General features: G+C 55.0%; 5 protein-coding genes across 5 annotated transcripts; 3 read left to right on the forward strand and 2 right to left on the reverse strand.

Moving 5' to 3' along the window:
• Positions 1 to 1,216: 1,216 nt before the first annotated feature.
• Positions 1,217 to 3,829, forward strand: BZA05DRAFT_418363 (uncharacterized protein; the record flags this gene model as incomplete). Its single annotated transcript, XM_051485511.1, has 5 exons — positions 1,217 to 2,823; positions 3,070 to 3,198; positions 3,277 to 3,442; positions 3,506 to 3,682; positions 3,788 to 3,829. The coding sequence occupies 5 exons, from the start codon at positions 1,217 to 1,219 to the stop codon at positions 3,827 to 3,829; spliced, it is 2,121 nt and encodes a 706-aa protein (XP_051340192.1).
• BZA05DRAFT_451894 (uncharacterized protein) lies at positions 3,570 to 5,915 on the forward strand (the record flags this gene model as incomplete). Its single annotated transcript, XM_051487453.1, has 3 exons — positions 3,570 to 5,602; positions 5,800 to 5,808; positions 5,881 to 5,915. The coding sequence occupies exons 1-3, from the start codon at positions 3,868 to 3,870 to the stop codon at positions 5,913 to 5,915; spliced, it is 1,779 nt and encodes a 592-aa protein (XP_051340193.1). The 5' UTR covers positions 3,570 to 3,867.
• Positions 5,916 to 6,513: 598 nt separating this feature from the next.
• On the reverse strand, positions 6,514 to 8,797 carry BZA05DRAFT_444596 (putative MFS drug efflux pump; the record flags this gene model as incomplete). The annotated part of the gene is made up of 10 exons (XM_051486919.1): positions 6,514 to 7,055; positions 7,111 to 7,483; positions 7,535 to 7,806; positions 7,866 to 7,955; positions 8,019 to 8,106; positions 8,169 to 8,255; positions 8,311 to 8,346; positions 8,413 to 8,435; positions 8,494 to 8,572; positions 8,642 to 8,797. 10 exons carry the CDS (start codon positions 8,795 to 8,797, stop codon positions 6,514 to 6,516), a joined length of 1,746 nt encoding a protein of 581 aa, XP_051340194.1.
• Positions 8,798 to 10,489: 1,692 nt separating this feature from the next.
• On the reverse strand, positions 10,490 to 11,608 carry BZA05DRAFT_418366 (uncharacterized protein; the record flags this gene model as incomplete). Its single annotated transcript, XM_051485512.1, has 2 exons — positions 10,490 to 10,717; positions 10,829 to 11,608. The coding sequence occupies 2 exons, from the start codon at positions 11,606 to 11,608 to the stop codon at positions 10,490 to 10,492; spliced, it is 1,008 nt and encodes a 335-aa protein (XP_051340195.1).
• Positions 11,609 to 19,841: 8,233 nt separating this feature from the next.
• Positions 19,842 to 20,728, forward strand: BZA05DRAFT_473640 (uncharacterized protein). Its single transcript, XM_051488076.1, has one exon. It carries the CDS (start codon positions 19,942 to 19,944, stop codon positions 20,614 to 20,616), a length of 675 nt encoding a protein of 224 aa, XP_051340196.1. The 5' UTR covers positions 19,842 to 19,941; the 3' UTR covers positions 20,617 to 20,728.
• Positions 20,729 to 22,482: the final 1,754 nt, after the last annotated feature.

Consider the following 22,482-nt stretch of genomic DNA (forward strand, 5'->3'; position numbering starts at 1 on the left):
TTCGTTCTTTCTATTTCAGTTCTTGGAATTAATAGGACGGGGATAGTTGTTCAATGAAAAGACAGGCCTCAAGACTCGGGTGAGGGCGGGGAGCATCTGTAAACAGGCGGATGGGAATGACAGGGCGGGCAAAGTAAAGGCGGAGTGGTAGCTATATGGTAGTGAATCTGCTCAGGTCAGGGACGAGGCGGGGGGGTTTATGGTTGGGTGCTGAGGGGGGGGGGGGGGGGGGGGGGGGGCTGAGTGCTGAGGAGATTGGATGCTGAGTGCTGAGAGTGAGTCGGATATTGGCTGTACATAATATTGAAGTTCGAATTGATTGGCTGGTTCTCATTGTCCAGGCGGTGATAATGCCTGTGATCCCCCGTACTCTGCATAGCTCCTCGATCATAACCGACCCCGCAATCCTGATTGACTTCTTGTTTGCGGGCCCCGTTTTCCCGTTTGAACCTTGGATTGTAGGTGATGTACCATGACTGGCACCTGCCGCAAACTGCCTCCGCCTTGTCACTTTCTGCAGTGGGCCGCAGTCAGACGCCCCAGGCCTGCAGCTGATCGCGCCCATTCGAGCTCGTGATCCGCACTCCTCGGCCAAAGTGCCGAAAAAGAAAGTGGCCGATGCAATGCAAGCGAGACGTCCAGCGTGGCTGCTCTATTGAAGCGGCGAAGGAGGCTGCTGAGAACTCGAGATGGTTCGCCGCGGAAAAGGGTTCACCATGTGGCGGTGATGTCCGTGGTGATTAACGTTATGGTTACTTCCATGGGCGCCCCCGGTGACCCCTGTCGCCTGCCGGGCTCCGCCAACTTGGCATGGCGACCAACACCCTGCAACAACATCATTCGTTCGTATTGTCCCGCGTCTCCTCTGCGACCCCCAGGCACCGCGAAAGATCTACTAGCAAGCACCTCCCCCATTGTCTACATCACCGACCGCTCCCCCGACATCACTTGACGACGCCACGAGCGAGCACCGCATTTGTCCCGCCTCACAACCCTGCTAAGACCTGCCTTGTCCGTGGAGTGCATGATCCATCACCGAGCAAAGCCATTTCCGCCGTCCTCCTCCGCTTTCCCCGAACCCGGGCTGCATATAAACACCAACCGAGCCCCCGCTGCTCCCTCAAGTCCAAAGCCCTACCTGCCGTCTCCCTCGAAGTTCCGCCATTCCAGGAACCACCAGTTCCGCATCCGTCGCCGAACCCTCGTTGTCGCAGCCATGCTCATACTCTCCAGCCTCCTCGTGTACCTCCTCATATCCGACTCCGCCACGGCAAAGACTCCGCGAACGCCGGCCGAGCGACGGGGCGCCACAAGCCTGAAAGACAAGTACCGGCGCGAGGCATGTCCCGACTACAAAGACTACGCGGCACGGCGGCACCCGCCATTCACGACCGGCCAGTACCAAGTCCCGTACCAGCGTCCGGCGCCGGAATGCCGACTCTTCAAGTCGGACGCCGTTGAGAAGAAGATCCAGGAGATAACGAGCAAGATGGTGGACGTGGACCTCGCACGGATGTTTGAGAACTGCTTCCCGAACACGCTGGACACGACCGTGCGGTGGCATCTGGACTCCGATGATCCGCAGCAGGTCCAGAGCTTCATCGTCACCGGCGATATCAATGCGCAGTGGCTCCGCGACAGCACGAATCAGCTCACGCAGTACCAGTCGCTGGCGAAGGATGATCCCGCGTTGAAGACGCTGCTCCTGGGCGCGATCAATACCCAGGCTGACTATGTGCTCGAGTCGCCGTATTGCAATGCGTTCCAGCCGCCGCTCGCGAGTGGCCTCGAGCCGACGTCGAACGGACAGAGCGATGTCGTGCACCCCGTGTACGAGCCCGGCGTCGTTTTCGAGTGCAAATACGAGATCGACTCGCTGGCGTCGTTCCTGTCGCTCGGCAATCAGTACTACGCAGCAACGAAGGACTCCTCGTTCATCACTCCGAAGTTCTTGCAGGCGGTGCAAACGGTGCTGGACGTGGTCGAGGAGCAGAGTGTGGGCACCTTCGGTCCCGGCGGCGAACCAAACGACATGACATACACCTTCCAGAGGCAGACCAACGCGGGCACGGAAACGCTCAACCTCAACGGCATCGGGAATCCGCTAGCATCCAACACGTCCCTGGTGCGCTCCGCCTTCCGGCCCAGCGACGACGCCTGCATCCTGCAATTCTTCATTCCCGGGAACGCCTTCATGTCGGTCGAGCTCGGGCGCACGGCGGAGCTTCTTAGCGCGACCGGGAAGAGCCCCGTGCTCGCCGCCACGCTCAAGGCGAAAAGCGCTGCGATCCGCGCCGCGGTCATGAAATACGGCGTGACCACACACCCCGTCTTTGGAAACGTCTTTGCCTACGAGGTTGACGGCTACGGCAGCCACATCATGATGGACGACGCCAACCTGCCGTCGCTGCTGGCGCTGCCGCTCGTCGGCTTCGTCGACAGGGCCGACGATACCTACCAGAACACGAGGAGGATGGTGCTCTCTAGATACGGAAACCCCTACTTCCTTGTGGGCCAGGAGTTTGCGGGGATCGGTGGTCCGCACATCGGCATTGAGAATGCGTGGCCGCTGTCACTGCTGGTGCAGGCTATGACGTCGGATGATGATGATGAGATTGTCACTGCGGTTGAGGCAGTGCTGAAGGCGAACGCGAGAGAGGGGCTTATCCACGAGAGTGTTAATGTCGCGAGGGTCACGGATTATACCCGGCCGTGGTTCGCGTGGGCGAACAGCGTGTTTGCGCAGACTATCCTGGATATCGCCGAGAGGAAGCCGAAGCTGATTTTTGGCGAGGGGGCGAGGTTGAGGGGGAGGGTGGTGGAGTGAGGGAGTGAGCGAGGGAGTGAGCGAGGGAGTGGGGTGGGTTTGGGTTTGGGCTGCGCAGGCGTTACTTGTGTATTATCTTTTTTTCTCCTTTTCCTTTTCCTTTTCGTCCGATGTTTGGATGTGTGCGTAAGCTGTTATTCATTCGGGCAACTGTTACCACACCACACTCCATCTGTGCTGAGTGCGATTATGAAGGAGTTGTAGCCTAATACTCTAATGTAATTGATGCCTATGATGGCGAGGATGTGCTGCTCGGCTCAGTGCTCAGTGCTCACCCATGATCGCCGGCCGCTGGCGCGTGCATGCAGGGATCAGATCAGATCATTCTCGGCAATGGGCATCCGAGCCGATATCGCGATAGGCGTGCGTGCGTGCGTATAAACTGACGTCCCACCATCCCGTGGTACCAACTACACCGTAACACCTACGAGCCGTACTACCTCCAGCAGTACCACCGCCATAGAAATGTCCCGCTTCATCCCCACCCCCTGGACCCTCGGCTGCATCTACGGCGCCTCTGCGGTCGCGCTCGGCGCCTTCGGCGCGCACGGCCTCAAGGCCCGCGTCACGGACCCAAAGTCAATCAAGAACTGGGAGACCGCCGCGCACTACCAAGTCCGCCCCTCTTCCCCCCCGCCCCCTATCCATTCTCTGCTAACCGGGGAAATGTGTACCTAGTTGCTGCACTCCCTCGCCCTCCTCCTCTCATCGCACAACCCGCTGGCGGCGGGGTTCTTCACGGCGGGGATGACGATGTTCTCGGGGAGTATCTATGCCATGGTCCTGGCGGGGCCGGAGAGGGTTAAGGAGCACGGGTGGGGGAAGGTCCTGGGACCGGTTACACCGCTGGGCGGGGTATGTCTTATTGTTGGATGGGTGGCGCTGGCGCGGAGGGGGAGGGTTGTGTTGTAAGTGAAAGGGAGGGTGGATGTTACTGGCGGAAACAAAGAAGTTTTGAAGTTTGATCGTGGGGTCGTGGAGGTGGTTCATTGTTCGTCGTGATTGGAACAAACAATTGAGGCAAAGGATATGGCCGGGGGATGGTGGGGGGGGAGGGGGTACTTTATGTCTCGCCGCTGGCCGATGTGCTGCGAATCCCATACCATCCACATACCCCACATACCACCATGACGAGCGAGAGCTTCCACACCTGGCCGCCTTTGAGCGACTGCTTCGCGCCCAGCGCGCCACTGAGCGACGAGGACCTCGCGGCGTCGCTGCTCGCCGCGGAAGTAGACTACAAGAGCAAGGACAAGAAGCCGAAGAAGCCGGACGGGCACCCGCGCGACAACCTCTGGATCTGGGCGCGGTACGAGGACGACAAGGACGCAGACACGGAGCGGTTCAAGGGGTGGTCGCAATCGGGCACCGCCTGGCTAAAGGAGTACTACTACAGCTTCTCGAGCCACGCTCCGACGGTGCTCCCCTCGGCGGCCGTCAGCGGCGAGGCGAGTATCCCGCGGCGCATCAAGCGGCTGCGCGATCGAGGGACTATATACCCGCACTTTGAGGTCCCGCGCACGATCTACTCGGACATTGAGGCGGTGAATCCGTTCGTCATCTTGACGGGCATCGAGGGGAAGGCGTATCCCGAGCAGTTCAAGGGCGCGCGCGAGCAGGACAAGGGGATCGAATTACCGCCGGGGAAGATCAACTACGGCTGCATCGGCTGGAGCTTCGCGCAGAAGCGACGGTTTGTGCGCAGTGTCGCCCTCATGCGTATCACCCTGCTGTGTCTGAGGAGTAAGTATATACGTGGTGGTGGCGATGAGGATCCGAGGGTCGCGATGCCGTATATGCACCGGCGCCAGACGAAGGGGTACTTCCAGGAGGCGGGGAAGCTCTCGGGCCCGTGGGCAACGACCAAGGACGCAATCTGGGACCTGTTGGAGCGGTTCTGCATCTCGCAGTCGACGCTGTGGCCCGCCGACGTGGACAACTTCCAGGAACGATGCCGCATCCAGCAGGACTGCGCGAACGCGTGGGCGCGCCCCGAGCACAACGAGATGGATCCCGACTACCCCTACGTCCTCGACCACGGCGACCTCTACTACGGCTACAACATCATGTCGTGCCAAACCCGGCCCACGGGGATCCTCGACTTCGAGCGCGCCACCTACACACCCTACTCCGCGGCGATCCACGACCTGACGAACACCTACCCAGTGTACCGCCTCGGCGACTCCACGCAAGTGCGCTACCTGGACTACAGCGAGTGGTCCGCCGCGCCGCTCGCGCGCAAGCCCTTCCTCTTCCCCACGGACTCCATACAAGCCTGGGCGGACCACCAAATGGACACTGAGCAGCAAACCGCCAGCTTCGACGAGTACCACGCAGCGCACCCGTCGGCCGACCTCTACCCACCCTCTGGCTCCCGCGTGTGGAACCTACAGGAGCCGGGCACCACCGCCGACGACCTCGCGCGCTGGGGGAAGATCACCTGGGAAGACTTCGCGTCCGGCGACTTCCTGGACTCCACCTTCTCCTGCGCCTGCGACGACGTTGCATGCGACATGGCGCGCGAGCACCCATTGCGGCGGTGCGCACGGGTCGCCGAGTTTCCGCGCGTGCGCGACCACCAGGCGAAAGCGGTGCTGCCCCATGCCTTCGACGACGGGTATATACTCCCGCCGCTGGATGATGATGAAGCTGCGAGGCTCGAGGAGGAGCTGTGTAACGCTGCCAGGGTTAATGTCTGCAAGTTTTGGTTTTATCCGCCCGTGCTGAACCTCGTCGATATGTTTGTGAGGGAGTACTTCAATGATGATCCCCTGTGTAAGTGGCAGGATCCGGTGTTCCATACGGCGTTTACGGGGAAGACTTAGAGGGGGGGGGGGGTTTCAAGAGGGGGGGAGGGGGGAGGGGGTGGGGTGGTGCTGGGCGCTTTGTTGGGGTTGCTTTCAGACAGATAGACAAGTCCGGCTGTTTTGCTGCTGTGGGAGTAAGGGCAATGATGACTTACATGCCGGTAGATAGGATAGGTATGCTTACCACCGTCCGTTGCAGCGTGAGCATCTGAAACCCACGTGAATTTTGAGCTGTCGTCCATCGAGATTCGAGAGTCGAGACCAGGAGCAGCCTCCAGTGAGATACCATGCACGAGAATTCCAGCCGTCTTATCCAGAAGATCCCGCATCGAGGTTACTGCCCCGGCGCCCAGCCTGCCGCATCATCGATGAATGCTGCACCACGAGCCAGGCATTCTCGGAATCTTAAGGCTCGAGCAACGTGGGTATTAACTATAGTTAACTGCACGATCCATCATTGGAGAACAAAGAGACTGCAAGCGTATAACCCGCTTGGCCGGGTGCGCTATTCGGGATCAAAGATGTATCGGTGTTGCGATTCATAGGGAATGGAAGCTTCGCCGGAATCGGCGGACTTGGAAAGAGCCCGGGGGGAAGTCTGAGTCTGAAGGGCGGGCTGGGCAGTGGGTGCTGGGGGTGATGTGGGGGGTGCGGATGTGAACGGCACTGGGCAGGACGGGTCGAGGAGGATGTGGTGAAACTTCAGCTGGAGATTGGGTGGAGTGGTAGCAAGGCACCTGGCTTCATTGCGGGCAGAGTATAGCCCACCGTCATATCTCGTCACACGGCACCCAAAGCCCTGCAGAAGTGAAATTCATTACATTCAACCCAAACATATCCCTCGCACCCCTCCTACTCCCAGCCACTATCTACCACCTCCTAATGCATAATAACCGCCACATGATCATCCATATACTTACTAATATCTCCGAGAAAGCAGGCAGCTATGATACTAACCGCGCCAAACGCAATACTCGCCAGGTAGACATACCTATAACTCTCTGCAAACGCCAATTGCCCCGCCCTAACAACAATGGCATGTATCGTCTTATTCCCATCGATGCCAGGCAGGTGCAGAATCTCCTCTAGCAGCGCCTCGCCGGTAAGCTCGATCGCGTGTCTTATCACGGTCGTATTCCGGATCCCCATTTGAAACATCGAGCCGCCAACATACTTGATCGCCGCCGCCGTGAACTTGTGGATGAACACGTTGTAGTACACCGTGTACCCGATCGAGCCGCCGATCACGCGGATTGCGAGCGTGAGGGCCGCGACGGTGGCGATCAGGTCGTCCGGGCAGATTATGGTAGTCATTATTGAGGCGGGAACGACGATCCCGCCGATGCCGAGGGACGCAAGCGTCAGCAACCCCCACAGAGTGCCCAGGTTGTCGACGCGCGCGACGGCGAGGGAGCCGCAGCCTGGGGGTTTGGTGTTAGTGCGTGTTGTGGTGGGAGGGGGGTGGGCGGGGTATACCCGCGGTCATGAGTACGGAGGAGACAATCATCAGCTCTCTATTCCTCCCTCTGAAGACGCTGAGCAGCCAGAGGCAGAGCACCGCGCCGACAAGGATGCCAAATCCCACCGGGATGCCGCGGATGCCGACCTGGACGGGGTCGTGGCCGTAGACGTTGAACGCCTGCGTGGGCCAGAACATCAGGATGGAGAAGAAGTTGGCGCCGCTGATGAACGTGATGATCAGTGTCAGCACGAGCACGCGCGGCTCCTGCTTCAGCCGTGACGGGAACATCGGGTGCGACGTCCCGTACAGCTCCCAGATGCAGAAGGCGATCAGCATCATCCCGCCGAGCAGCAGCGGGGCGAGGACGTGCTCGGAGGTCCAGGAGTACTACTCATGTCAGTTCCGTTTTCTCACGTATCTGAAGGCCCGCCACCGTACCTGATACCCGCCCCACTGCAGTCCAGCCATAAACAGCACCATGCCACCGATGGACAGAACACCGCCGACCCAATCGATCTGGGCGAGGATCTGGCGTCTCGTCAAGCCGGTGGAATTGACTCTCGGCGGCGGAAAGTAGAAGAACAGGGTGGCGAAGAAGCCGATCGCCGCCCACACACCACACAGCAGGCCGATGTAGCGCCATCCATGTCTGCTAGCAATCAATTGCGCCCACAGCACTGAAGGCGCGAATGGGACTATGGTGAAAATCACTGCGGAAGATGGATGGGTCAGCGGAATCGCGGGATGAACGGAGCGAGGCACTGCTTACACACGGCGACATATGTCCCGCGTTTCCGCGTAGGGGCGAGCTCGGAGGTCGCGGCGAGTGCCGTGAGCTCATTGATACCCGCGCCAACACCTGTGGGCATTCGGCATCAGTTCGTGATTCTTCCCAACTCCGGCGAGGGGGAACCTCACGCACCGGAAAGCGTCATCCCGCAGATGAAAATATTCATGGTTTTGGCAGTACTCGCAACCACCATGCCGAGAATCAGGAACCCGGCACCCAGCTGAAGGGAAAGCGATTAGCGAGATGCGGTCATCTTGGGTGGATTGATGATATTGGACATACCAAGCTAACGTAGCGACGTCCGACTAGGTCCGATAGACTGCCGACGAATGGACAGACCGCTGCCAAGGCGAGTAGATTGGCGAGGACCTTTTGGCCGGTCAGGACAGGTACTTGGATATACGCCGGACAGGGGATCACCCACAAACCAGATCCATCTATCCGCACCGCCGATATCGCGCTGTTCAGAGCACCCAGAGCTTCAGCATGAAACCCCCCGTAAAGTGATAGATGGCAATGTACATACGTAGATGTAGGGCGGAACTCCACCTGCATTCGATGTCAGCAATAGAAACCAGGAAACCCACAACAACAACAAATCACCGACCGAAGAGATATACAGGAATCTGTGATCCGGTAAACAGAAAGGCCATAGCCACGAATGACATGAAGCGGCGGAACGTCATCTGCAGGTTCATCACTCCGCTCCATCAGCCCAATCCCCCCGTCCCCGAACTCTATCAGGCTCAACCCACCGGTGGCTCATGGATATGGTCCTCATCGTCGCCATCAACTCTCAGATCATTCTCGAGGTGCGGATGCTCCACCGCCGCCGTGCCCCTCGACTTCTCGCTATCGCTGACGATGCCGCCCGACGACGACGGCGTCGTTTCGTTCATAGAGCCAGCCATTTGGAAGGGGGAGGGGGGGAGGAAAGTAGAATCGCCAAGCAGGGCAGGGCAGGGCAATCGAAGGAGACGAGAACGGTAGCTAGTTGAGCTGGGCTGAGCTGGGTTGATCCAGGTGAGCCCGGAGTCTGGAGTCTGGGCAGCTGCAGTTCTGTAGTATATATATACACACATAGATACGAACTATCGGGACCCATGGGTTCCGATACCTCCTTCCTCCTCCTCCTGCTGCTGCTGGGACAATCCTAGCCTCGGCATGTCCAACGCGGGGGGGAGAATTGTGGGGAAGAATCTAGAATGCTGGGATATCCAGTCCGGTCGTGGTGAACCGCAGCCGGGAATGCAGGCTGCAGTGCGAGCGCTACACAGGAATGCCCCCGGTGATGGTGGTGGTGACACAACGCTTTGAATCTTCCATTGCGGGCAGTACTGGGAGATTCCCACTACCGGTATGACATGTCCGCCCCGGGGGTCTCGCCGCTCGGAGGTCGAGTGTTCAGTATTGTTATCTCGGGAATGTGCACCTTCTGGATGCAGCGGTGTGTATGTTCTTGAAGCAGGGATCGACTAACTGGTGACGGAAGGGACCGTTCGGGCAATGTTGCGGACTACGTACGGACGACTTCCTCGTCACCTCGTGTAGGTACATTTCGCACCCTGATGGATGTCCGCTGTGCTACTGCTAACTAATCATGCAGATTCATGGGACTGGGACTGGGAACACGCAGATTCTGGAAGCGGCTATCCTGTCCCAAACAAGCGGAGTAGGTACGCCTCATGTGGTTATCCAGCTACCGACTCGTAACGTAAGATCGCAGTATATTACGTCCTCGTAACTAGTTCTTCAGATGACTGCTGCCTGATTCCACGGCCTGTCGTGTTGCCATACCTACCTGGTAGTACCTAGTACATACCGAATGACACCTCGTGCTCCAGCTACACAGCGCGATATTCGAGATTCGTCCCACATCTCCACCATTCGTCCATCTAAGACGCATAATACTTGAGGCCTGAGCAGATATAAATGCATTGAAGTAGCGGAGCCTGGGAGCCTGAACGATAACGACCATGGGTCCGGGTCATGGTCATGTGAGATCACCATATGCATCGGTGCCCCGTCGGTGTGGAAGTGCACAGTGGTACTTGACAAGCTACTGATAGTAGAACTAGGGTTCGTGTACTCTAGTACGCACGCACGTAATGTCGATATAACCTGTGGGACGCACCACCACCAGCAACCAATCCTTTCGTGCACCGGTACCGGTATCTGACTCTCTACTCTAGTCGGACTCTTCAAGTTCCGTCCTCCGTCCTCCGTCCTCCCGGACTGCGTTTCCGAATGACTCAGAAAGACAGGTCTTATTAGTGCAGCAAGTGGCTGTGTGCGATGATACCTATTCTCTGCAGCCGATGGGGTGCCTGTGCCATTGAAGGGCAATCCTCTACTATTAGGCCACCACCGACGAGGCCGTAACCGGCGATTATCGTTCTCCTACATCTCGTACACGGAAAACCTCCGCGGGGCCTACCTACTACCTACTGGTCAAGACTCTACCATTATGCCACGCACGCAATGGAGCAATTTGAGCACCAACTCAACACCCGTGGGGGTCACAAAGCCACCTACTTACCGGGGGTGGTGAAGGTTTTTGTTATGGCGTTGGTTTCCATCGCAGTCAAATTTGGGATTGCACGTCATCTCACTCGTTTACCGAGTGATAACACATGGTTGTTGTGGTGACGGAAGGCGCGTGATATCACCTCCTCCCAGGTTTTCATGACCGGTTCCGCCCCGCGCACCTCATCCCAGGGTCCCTTGGTTGATTCCGCCCCGTGCACCTGATCCCAGAGATTCTTGATTGATTTCGCCTCGCGCACCCGATCCCGGGGATTCTTGATCGATTCCGCGCCGCGCACCTGATCCTAGGGTCTCTTGGTTGATTCCGCGCCGCGCACCTGAGCCCACGGATTCTTGACTGATTACGCCCTGCGCACCTTATCCAGGGGATTCTTGATTGATTCCGACCCACACACCTCATCCGAGCTTCTCTTCCTCGATTCCGCGCCGCTCGTTGCGGAGATGGTGGCCCAGACTGGGATCATCTTGGGCGCCGCTAGTTTGGCCTCGTCAACGTCCATACGGCCTGAGGGCAAGGGCCAGAGCGAAGAAGGGTTCACTGGTCTGGGCGTCACTGGTTTGGCCTCCTTAACTTCCATACATCTTGAGGGCAAGGGCCAGCCAGCACATGGGTTCGCTGGTCTGCTGACCGGCGCCTTCAAGCCCTCGGTTTGCTTCGTGTGCATTTCATTGGCCGTCCGGGACTCGATGCGAAGGCTAGCGAGGTCGGTGCCGAGAAGCTTGTTGTCCTTCTTGAGGTCGGCCATAGCCTCCAAGAGAAGCTTGTTATCGCTCTTGAGGTCTGCGATGGCCTCCGAGAGAGTCGCGACTCCAACCGCGATATTGTCATTCGTCTCGTCGTGGAAGTCGAACGCGGTGCTGTGCAATCGCGGTTTCCATTCCGGTCCTCTGGGCTTCTTGCTATCCCAAAGGAAGTTTTTCCAGTCGACAGCTGCATAGCGCTCCAAGTCGTACGCGGCTTCGCCGATTTCGTAACTGAGGATCTGCAACAGCTGGCGGATCATGTTCTCGATGCAGGTGGCTTTCCGGTTGTCGTCGTTGAGCATGAACTTCGGATCGGGCTCGAACTTGCTGGGTTCGACGCTGCTTGACCGCTGATGACGCTGATGACGCTGACGCGGCACGTGCACCGGCTGGCCCTCCTTGATCTTCGCGTGCCTGTGGACCTTGCCCATCGTGAACGGGCGTGAAGTCGAATTTTATTCCGAAAAGGGAAAGGTACGCCACTTCTTGGCAAAACTGTGGAGGAGTGGGTGGTTGTCGGTGGTGGTGGTGGGATGAGGTTGTCGAACGTTGGACGGCCGAGATGATGGCTCGAATAAAGGTCCGTAGTGCGGAGGACGGGCGACCGAGCGACGAGTGCCGTCTTGAGAGGGTAGCCTTTGTCGAGACAATGAAAGTCTGAAGATATAGAGATGTCGCTGCTGTTGATATTATTGCTATATCGAATAAATCATCTTCATCTATCTTTAGCAAATGTGTTTTCTTTTTTAAAATCATTACATTTGACCTTAGTATGACCCCAGAAAGGGCTTATGGCCGTCGAATGCCCAGACGCTAGGAGACGAGTTTATAGATAATCCTTTTTTCTCTGTTTCTTTCCTATGTTTGGGCCTCTTCTCGCCTCCACGGCCAGCAGCAGAAGGACAAGGCGTGTCACGTGATGGTGACGGCCGAGTGATGTCCGGTGCACCACCTGTCACTCCAAAAACAAAAACCATCACCACCCATGTGGGTAGCTTGGAACCCCAAGAGCAGGGGCTTTCGCCCCGGGTTAAACTCAGAGCTTCCCTTGACTCCCCTCGCCGATTGCATGGCCTAGGTAGTTGACCACTAGACCACGCGGGTTTTTTCGTACTGGAACCATGAATTTGAAAAATATAAACTGGTAGGTGCCACCCCGCGCCAGAAAAGAACAACAACGGAATTCCGCCTACATATCCGTTCCTACACGGCGTCACCAGCCGCTCAGCTTGATACCGGTTCCCTATTACTCTCCGCTCAACCCTCCCCGATCAACCCTCTTCGTCGAACACCGGTAAGAAAGAGAGAAAAGGAAAGAAAGAAAGAAACTCCAACTCAACCTTCAGCGGGCGGCCTGGTGTGGCTTCCCCTGCCGTGCTCCCTGGCCTGTCCCAGCGATTCAAGTAGGTAGAGTGCACCATTGAAAGAACACTAGGAAAAACAAAATCCGCTCCCTACTTCGTCTCGCCCGCTGCCTCTTCATCTGGAAATGCCATGAAGGAAGGCGTGGGATAGAACAGCGGTTTTACAGACGGCTTTTTTGCCAACACCACTCCAGGGCGGAGGTAGGATCGAGAGGAGAGCACACACAAAGGAACGAGGAGATATGGAGGTTGATCTTCTATTCGGTATATGATGGTCGCTAAAGAAGAAGAAGAAGACGATGACGATGACGACGGAACCACTCGGTTGACCCCGCCATGGCCGCCAACGTTGGTTCCCACCAGCGTTGATTCCCACCAGCGTTGATTCCCACCAGCGTTGATTCCCACCAACGTTGATGCTCCGTAGTACTAACCACTTTAATTTTCGCCCGCCGACAGGTCCTCCTCTCACCCTACCTCTCGCTCCACCACACGGATGTTGTATGGTGAAGGTGATGAACGGGGATAAATATGCGATGCCAGGAATATTCGGCCGCGAGTCACGTATGGCATGGTGGTGGTGGCTGATCGACAATTTACTTATTACTGGGGATAATACGATGGGTTCGTTTCTCTCCTCGAAGCGTGACACCCGATATGGGTCTCTTCTCGTCTCGCCTCCACAGCCAGCAGCAGCGCAAAACGTGTCACGTGATAGCTACCTCCGAGTGATATGGCGTTCCCCGTCCGCCATGAAAAAAACAAAAACCATCACCACCCATTTGGGTAACTTGGAAGCTCCAAGAGTTGAATACATAGGCATTCACCCGGTCTTGAACCGGGGACTTTCCCTCAGCGCCCCTCGCCGATTGCATAGCCTAGACCACTAGACCACGCGGCGGTTTTTTGGTGCTAGAAACATGAACTCGAAAATTATGAAGTGGTGGGTGCCCCGCCATGAATAATAACAACGGCGGAGCGCATGGATAATTCCTCCATCTTACGCTGTAGTATCGCCTTTTTCGGTGCTGCGGTGCTGGCTTCTATGCCACCAGGAGATCATACTCAGCCGCGATTCGCGGAGGGCCTTGTGGACAATGGACACCTGGTGACACGCTTCTCACTGAGGATAATATGGCGTGATTTCTTTTCTTCTCGCCTCCATGTTTTGTTTCTTTAATCACCATAGCATTCGACCTTACTAGATCATGGCTGTATCACATGTCTGGTTCCACCCCACTGTCTCCGGCTGCTAACCGCGAGCTCGGTGTGGGTTTTGCTTTTGCTCCCCTCCAGGCCCTCTCTTGCAACATACTAAGGAAATCACAGATGTTGAGAGGCAGAGAAGAAGGAGAGAAGGAACAAACGAACCACTTAGATCCCCACATCCCACTCAACCCCGCTCGAGGCTACCGCTAGCTGGTCTAGTAACTCATCTCTATGTTCCCTTGGATCTGCCACTTCCTGATCCTGCTCACCCCGAGCCTTCCTCATGGCTCTCACTGTTACTCTCACCCAATATATTGCCGACGACGAGATCGTGGCCTAGCGGAGAAACAGCGGAGACTCTCCTCCCCGTTCCGCTCCCTTTCTGCTGCCATATCCGCCGCCGCTTTTCAACCTCTCCCCTAACCTCTCTAACCCGGTGACCAGCGTATTTTGTTGGGTCCGCGCCATTGCCCTAATGGCAGCGGCACGGCCGAACTCTAACGCCTACATAGGGGGAGACTCTTGGACCCAGGTACGTCCGCTTGCGTCAGGTCCATGGATAGCCTGTCTCGTCTTGAACCTGTCTCTTATATCGTCTTACCTCGATGGGGAGATTTGGGTTCCTCGCCGTACGTTTTGCCTCCTTTATTCCCTCGATGATGAAGTTTATCGTAGGGATTCTCGCCTACATAGCCGGCAGTGCGAGGAAAACCGCGGGGAGATTTGGGTGGAGAGCACTATGGAAACGGTATCGAGCATGCGGCTACTTAAGATCGAACGCAATTGATAATTGAACAAAAAAAAGCCGAACACTTAAAAGAGTATCACGTGATACCTAAGTCACTTCCGAGTGATATGGTGTGCCCCGTCCGCCACGACAAAAACAAAAACCATCACCACCCATGTGGGTAGCTTGGAAACCCCAAGAGCAGGGGCTTCCACCCTGGGTTGAACCCAGAGCTTCCCCCGACTCCTCTCGCCGATTGCATGGCCTAAGTAGTTGACCACTAGACCTCGCGGGGGTTTTTTCGTGCTGGATAGGTGCCACCCAACATGGACTGGATCAACGATGCAGTACCGCCCGCCAGATCGGAGTGCCTGCACGATTCTTCCATTCCACGCTGCGGTGTTGCCTGTTTGGATGCTCCTCCGGGCACTGGCTTCGATGGTTCCGCCAGGATATGTGAACAAAAATAAATCCAAATGCTATGCCAGAGATACTCAGCTGCGAGTCTCGTACGGCCTAGTTGCCAGCTGGCCAACCGCGTCTTACTGTATATATTATGGCGAGGTCTCTTCTATTCTCACGTTTTTTTTTTGTTAAATCATTAATTGCATTTCCTCCTTCTCCTCCTTCTCCTCCTCCTCCTCCTCCTCTTGGTCTAGTGGAGCTCTCCTCCCTACATCCGTCGTTCCTAAAAAAATCTAGTATCGCATCGCTGCACCACTCATCGGCGAGCAATTCCGCTATCGATCACCTCTCTTTCCTTCTCTTCGTCACCTTCCCAACCTTCTCCCACAAGGCTTTCTGCTGGCTTCTCAACCGTGAGCAATGCTTGAACAAGTGCTCTCGTGATTGCTTGGTTGGCCTGTTGCACCGTGATCGTCCTCCCGCTTCTTGATCCACTTAACCGGTCTGCGCTCTCGATCCAAGGCTGCTTCCCGGCATGTCCCTGTTTATTAGTCATCAACCACGGCCGGGCTACGAAGTAACGTGGCCCCCCAATACTCCATGTTGTCTGAATATCTCTGTAATCCCGGACATGAGTAAGAGGCATGCCCGCCCAAGTCAAATGTTACTGCTGTAGCCGCTGCGGAGCAGCTGCAGTGGGTGGTATTAAGAGCCGTGACAGTGACAGTGACTAGTTTAGCCGCCGACGCGCGAGGTGACTTCGACTAGTCTCCAGCTAGTGGCGTGTCTTGTTTACTCGCTCGTCCCATCTGACGAGCAAGTTTTGGTGGGGTCTAGCTGTTTGGCGGCGGCGAAAATGCTTGGAACCTAGCGGCTCCTAAAACGCCTACAAAACCCCCCTCTACTCCTCCTTCTCTCCTTCTCTTTACAACCATCACAGCTTCCTTTCCTCGTCGGCTACCTATTCACCCTTCCTTCCTTCCTTTCCACCCTCCATCCCTACTTCCCTTCCATCTAAGCCGGAGCTCAATCCTCGAGGTACGTCATTTTCTCTCCCCCGCTTTTTACTTCCAGGATAACCTTACAGAACTATCCTGCTCAGCCGGAGTAGCGAGGAACCGAGGAATCCGTGCAACCGGTCTACAAAGTAGACTATTGCAAGAGACGGATCCAACCCTCGAGGCTGAGCAGAAAAGATTCAAGGACGGGGTTCTCTCTTCTGCTGCCGGCGAAGTTCTTTCCCCCTTCCGCCAGGAGTCCAAGTCGGGTGAGAGCCGACTTGCTCCCGGTGGATGGCTTCTCCGAAACCGGGTGACAGACGGTTTTGTGTTGACGAGGAATAAAAAAACAAAGAAACTATAACTTCCGAGTTCTACGCGTATAACCTGGTCTACTACCCCTCCAAGTTATACGCGTAGGTTTTGTTCCTTTGCTGTGAGAGAGCAAAGGTCTTTCCTCCTGGCCATGCATCGCATGTGTGAGAGACATGCCACATGCATGGCCAAGGCCCAAGAATCTCCGAAACCGGGCTACAGACGGTTTCGCGATGATGAAACAAAAAAACCAAAGAAGGTATAACTTGGTCTACTACCGCCCCAAGTTATACGCATATAACGTGGTTTATTAAACCCCCACGGTATACGCGAAGGTCTTCTTCCTTTCAGAGCAAAGGTCTTTCCTCCGGCCATGCATGCGCCATTGGCCAAATGCTGTTGCTCTGGCCGCTGTGCGAGAGAACGACATTGACCTGGTGCGGGTTGGGTGCTGCTGGGGGCGGTAAGTAGTAGTGGGCGTTCGATGTGGCGAGCGGGCATGCACGCCGAAGAACTAAATCTTCTCCTGCAGCTGGTGCATCGTTCGGCTTCGAGGACGGTGCGGTTGCGATCTCGATCTCAATCGCTGTTACCGTTGATTCCCGTGTAGTCACAGGATCATCACTCGGGTCATATTTCGCGGACCTCGTATGTAGATTCATGGATTCCGCTCAAAAGTCGCCCCTATATACAACATAGACGGCCCCCAATGCCCATACATGTGATGTATATCATATGGGTATAGCTACAGCGGAGCTCTAAATATGTATCGCCGACTCGGCGAGAGGCAGAAGTGATGGAGGAGCTATCGACGAGAGGAAACGGATGTAATTACCGTGCATGTTTACGGCAGTCAGCGGGGGGGGGGGGGGGGCGAACTTAAAAAGCTATCCGAAAGGCCCCTCTCTGTCCCTATCTATCTTTCATCATCCTTCACAGAATAGATGACCATCATCTACCTCGTCTTTCCTCTGTGTGGCCCCCTCCCCGCCGGCGGCGTGGAGGGGGTTGGCAATCTATCCGGCTGCAAAACGTAATGTTTGGTTTTGGAACGGGTGTTGTGGAATTAGTGGTGATGCTGAGATGTAGCAAGTGCTGATTGTGGAGGGGGGTTACATTTTCAAAAGCGAGGAAGTCACCAGCAGAGATCATGGCTCAGTCGTAGCGAATTTCCCGGAAGGTGAGGGGTGCATGCCCCAAGGTCCCAAGCTGTTACAAGGATAGCAACCTTGGGGAGGACGCTCTTTTGCTGCGGTTCAAACCTGGGTTGCTGCTTTTCTTTTCGTTTGTTTTTGCCGGAGTGCCTAGCTAGATTATTACTTGCAGGGAGGATCATCACGAAATCATGGAAAAACACTCGTTCGTGAAGCACGTGATGTTTTGGAACGGGTGTCATGGAATTTGTCAAATATACTGAGATCGACAGGAGGATTGGTAGGAAGAAATGCCCGTTTTTTTTGCTTGCTTCATCTTCTACTCCGGGCGGGTGCCCCTCTATATATACAGAATATATCTGCCGTTGGGAGATAGACCCGCCGGCGAGCGCCGACTCCAGTCCCACTGATAGAAGTACAGCGCACCAAGGATATAATACTAAGAAAAGATAGATTTGGCTCCCTAATCTCCCTAATACGCCTCGCTCCCTGCCTCTTCATCAGGAGATGCAATGTCGGAAGTTGTGAGGAGAAGCAGCGGCAGTGAACTCAAACTCCTCAACCTCAACGCCCTCCTCGTCCCCGGCTGATCTCCTCTCTACCTGTCTATCTTCTCGCTCTCTTAGCTTTCACTCGGCATCGCATCGTGCTCTGGGACGTCTCTTCACCTCCTGAAGGTATTGGCCGGTGATGTAGTGTCCTGTCTTCAACTGGTAGACCGTAGAACTTTAAGGCCAGGCACCGTTTGGGGGCTATGACCGGGATCGGGTCGGGTATCTGACAAGGTTTCCGGCTGTACCTGCATTCTATGTTGGTTACTTTGGCTTCCGCCCACGCACACCATGGCCTCTTTCCACCTTGCCTCCAGGATTCCGCGGCTCAGGTATACGAGCGACGGGGATGGTAGCGGCCTAGTGAAGTACTGACTGAGGTAGTGGGGGCTCCCAAATCCGCGAAGGGTTTGAGAGAGGGAGAGATCTTCAATTTATTTCGCATGCAGCCTATCTAGACTATGCCCAACCGTCCGCAAAGGGTGAGTCCCTTGAGTGGATAGGCGTGACGAACGCGTGCGAGTGACTTTATATGCACGGCGCCAGACCTTACTCAACTAGCTGAAACAAAACCCTTCACCATCCTGGCGGGAAACTTAAAAGCCTCAGGAGTCAAGCTGCACTCCTAAAGTTGAATGTGTGGCTCCCAAGCTACGCGATTTATTTTCCATACTGGAAGATAATATGTGCAAGTTACAAAGCGAGTGATGTCTTGTTGCCGTCGAGATTCATGGATTCTGCTCAACAGTCACCCCTATACTGTACTGCACAGACGGTTCCCATACATGTGATGGAGAGCGCATGGGTATAACCACCACTGGAGCTCTAAGTATGTATGACCAGTCGGAGCTTTGGCATGCACCGCCGGGAGAATTTTATACCGCTTGATCGGTATTGCAGGACCATGATCAGCGACGCTTGGGACTCGAGAAAACAAACTCAGACTGCTTACTCTGACCGACCGGCCGATCGAGTCATACGGAACTAAAGACGCCCATCCGTGAACACCAAGCAAACGGGAATCAGGGGATGAGCGGCAGTAGGGAAAGTATCAGCTGCCGGTCGAGGCGCAGCTCGACTCCTTGTATCATACATCACTCCATTCGTACCTGCATACGCTCATCGATTCATTCTCAAGCAGGGACTGTCCGCAGTTCGAGGCATCTACGTGTCATGCCAGCGTGTCGACACAAGAGCAGCAGCCAACGGAAGGGTATCCATCCTAAAGAACGGGTACTTAGCCAGCCACCACGGATACATACTACCACCGTCGGCTCGGGTTTTGTCCAGCGAGCATGATTCCATAATTTCGCTGAAGTTAAACTCATTACGGGTTGTTGGTCTCAGTCTCGGATCCCTGGTGAACCGGCGCCAAAGTACTTGTGTCCGGTGTTCCGCGACGTTTTAAATAACAATATGTTGGGGGATATGTATGATGGGTATCGACAATGAATATCGTATTAGCGGTATGTACCTGATGTCTAACGACGTAGATAGGTACGAACGTGGAGTACTGCAATAGGTGCCCGACGGTGCGCGATTTGTACCCTGAATGATACCTACCTTGCACCGCCTTGTCTTGTATCTGATGACTCGGCTGATACACTACCCAGTCGGTCGTGCCACGCGCGATTACACTGGAACAACTGGCTGATACCCGATGATCGGGTATTAATAGACGAGGTACCGTCGGCGGCATAACTAATAATTAGACGCTTGCGCAGCCGAGCCGAGCCTCAGCCTTAACTGTCGGAACGTCAGCGCCGAGCAGGGATAGGGAATATTATTCACGGTGGAGACAAGGCAAGTCGGCTATGTACATTGCGTGTGGAAATCCACACACTCTATCAACTCTTCTATTTACAGGATGCCTACGAGAGAGAATGAAGGAATTTATAAGAGCAGGACAGGATCTCAAGTTTTCTTCTCTTTCGGATCCACCATCATCAAACAACACCTCGACGCATCGTCTACTATCATTCGCTTCATTCATTCAAACCCTCCAAATTATCCATCTCGCTACACAACAGAAATCACCACAATGCAATCCAAGATCATCTCCGTCGTCCTCTCTCTCGCCGCTCTGAGCGTTGCGAGCCATATCGAGGCCCGCCAGGAGTCTCTCTCCACCCTCATCTCGCAATTCAAGGCCTCGACCTCCACTGCCTACACCGCCGTCCCTGAATTCTCCGCCTTCCAATCCGGCCAGGCAGACGCAATCGTGGATTACATCTTCTTAACGGCCTTTGCGACCCCGTCTACTACCGCGACTGCCACGTCCGAGGAGGTTGACACATCCGCCATGCTGGCGAACTTGGCCTCGATAACGAAGGTGGTGCACTCCCTGGACGACCAGTTCCTCGCCACGCAGACGATCCTGCCGACCGCCGTCAAGGAGAGCATGAGTGCCGACCGCGCCTCGTTCTACTCGCTGATCGCCAAGGCGACGGATCAGCTGCCGGGTGCCGATATCGACTGGGTCGATCCTGGTAGTTTGGATGCCTCTCCCTCGCCCGTGCCGACTGGCGTCCCTAAAGGCAGCTGCCCGGTTCAATGGGCTTCCGGAGTAGTGTTCTTGCCCGATACCGTCGACTGCGCTAGCTACTACGTTTGCAACGCGAATGGCAAGCCCGTCAAGTTCACCTGCAGCGAGGGCACTTATTTTGACTTCACCAGGCTGGTGTGCGATTACACCGCCAATGTCAAGTGCACTTAGTGGAGGAGATGGAAAGCAGATGGTGGCGGGTGGCGGGCGGCGAGGGGTTTTTTTAATGCATGTTTGGGTGTATTTATAGGACCGTTGCGGGAGTAGAGGAACTGGTTGGAACTGGGCCGGGTGGGTGGGAGGAACAGATATGCGAGCTGATGTGGGACTTGGTTAATAGATGATATCCTGGGATAAGAATTATTGAAATGCTATGAGACTCTATTCCAGCTGTATGATAATACCAATATTGTGATGTTCAACACCTTACAAACCACGCCCACAGCCCACCATTTTCCCCTCATCTCTAGAGCCCTCGAGTATAACATATGTGGCAATGTCGCATTTACAATGATGGGCACATGTTTTAACTGGCTCAGTAAAAATAGAGTTTAAAATACCTGGGCTCTGAAAGGGCACATTTCGTCATCTGACGTTGATAATATATTGCTTTTAGGAGCTCATATGGCTGACCGCCGGCGTGCTCAATAGACAGTCTGTTAATATTCGCGGCGACGGCAGTGAGAAGTACTTTCTGCGGCGAAGTAGGGCTGATACTGTAGGACAGAATAGGAGAAGGATACGTACGCCTGGTGTAGGAAGCCCACAGAGTTTCGGGTAGCGAATAACGGAGAAGAGCAACAATGCTTGCCAGCTGTGTGACGAAGAGAGCCAAGCTTGGGGGTTTATAAGGGTCGACAGCAATTTTCATTCACGGGAAAAACCCCCGCGTGGCCTTGTCGGCTAGGACACCTACACGGAGCTAAATGCTCGCCGTTCAACTCCCTGGGGAAGAGGGGTTTTCAAGCCACCCACCGGGGGTGGTGATGGTTTTTGTTTTTGTTGTGGGTGTGACGGGTTGAGCACACTATGTCACTCGGCGCAAATGTCACGTGATACCTGCGCTGCCGACATTCTGTATGTTATGTAAATCATCATTGAATTTGACCTTAGTGAATCATCGTATTCAGGGTATCTCCTCCGGTACCGTAACTTCTCCGTTGCCGTTCACAGTCTAGAAGAGCTGTCGGCGAGAGGAGGAAGTGAAGGTGGACTACTGTCGGCGGGAGGAAATGAATGTGACTCTACACTCTCGATCCACGGCTACTTTCCGTGTCCTCAGTTGGTTGCTAGTGGTCAACCACGGCTAAGAAGAGTTTCCTCTCTGTCAGCTGCGCGAGAGGATGATATCGGCTTTGTGTGTGCGGCGAGCGCTATTCTTTTTTCTTCTTTTTTTTCTTTGTTTAATCAGTCATTGCTTGCGTGTTTGTCCCTATTATTTCTTTGTTTTTTGTTTAATCAGTAATTACTGTATGGTGAAGGGGGGGGTAAAAAATGCCCCCTTCACTATACAGTACTTGCGCGTTTGTCGCTGGAGTACCTATTCGTCGATGTGGGAAGGAGTTCATACTGTATCGTGAAGGGGAAGGTAAAAAATACGCTTTGTGGCCGTATCGGTACGGAAAAAAGCGTATCGATACGGTGAAAACACGTATTTTAACCGCATTTATACGCTTTTTCCGTATCGGTACGGCCACGAAGCATGTTTTTTACCCTCCCCTTCACTATACAGTACTTACTCACTCGGGGGTCGAATGATTTCGTGTGATGTCAAAGGTGCGTCGACACCTTGGAATGTAGCGGTGTTTGCTGAAAAGCAAACTTTTGAGTCGCGGCTAGTGGGCTAGAAGTGGTTGCTTGGAATCCACCCACTTCACCTATAAAATACCACCTTTCCTATCAACTCTTCCTCCCTTTCTCCTCCCTCTCCTCCACTCATTAATTTCCTCTCCTTCTTTCCCGTCCGGCACTAATTGGTGATTCATGCTACTGACTTAGATTAATTGCGGTTTATATAGAAGAAAATAGGTGATACCG

This window comes from Tricharina praecox (assembly GCF_024521635.1).
Source record: "Tricharina praecox strain CBS 144465 chromosome Unknown BZA05scaffold_10, whole genome shotgun sequence".
NCBI classification, from domain to species: domain Eukaryota; kingdom Fungi; phylum Ascomycota; class Pezizomycetes; order Pezizales; family Pyronemataceae; genus Tricharina; species Tricharina praecox.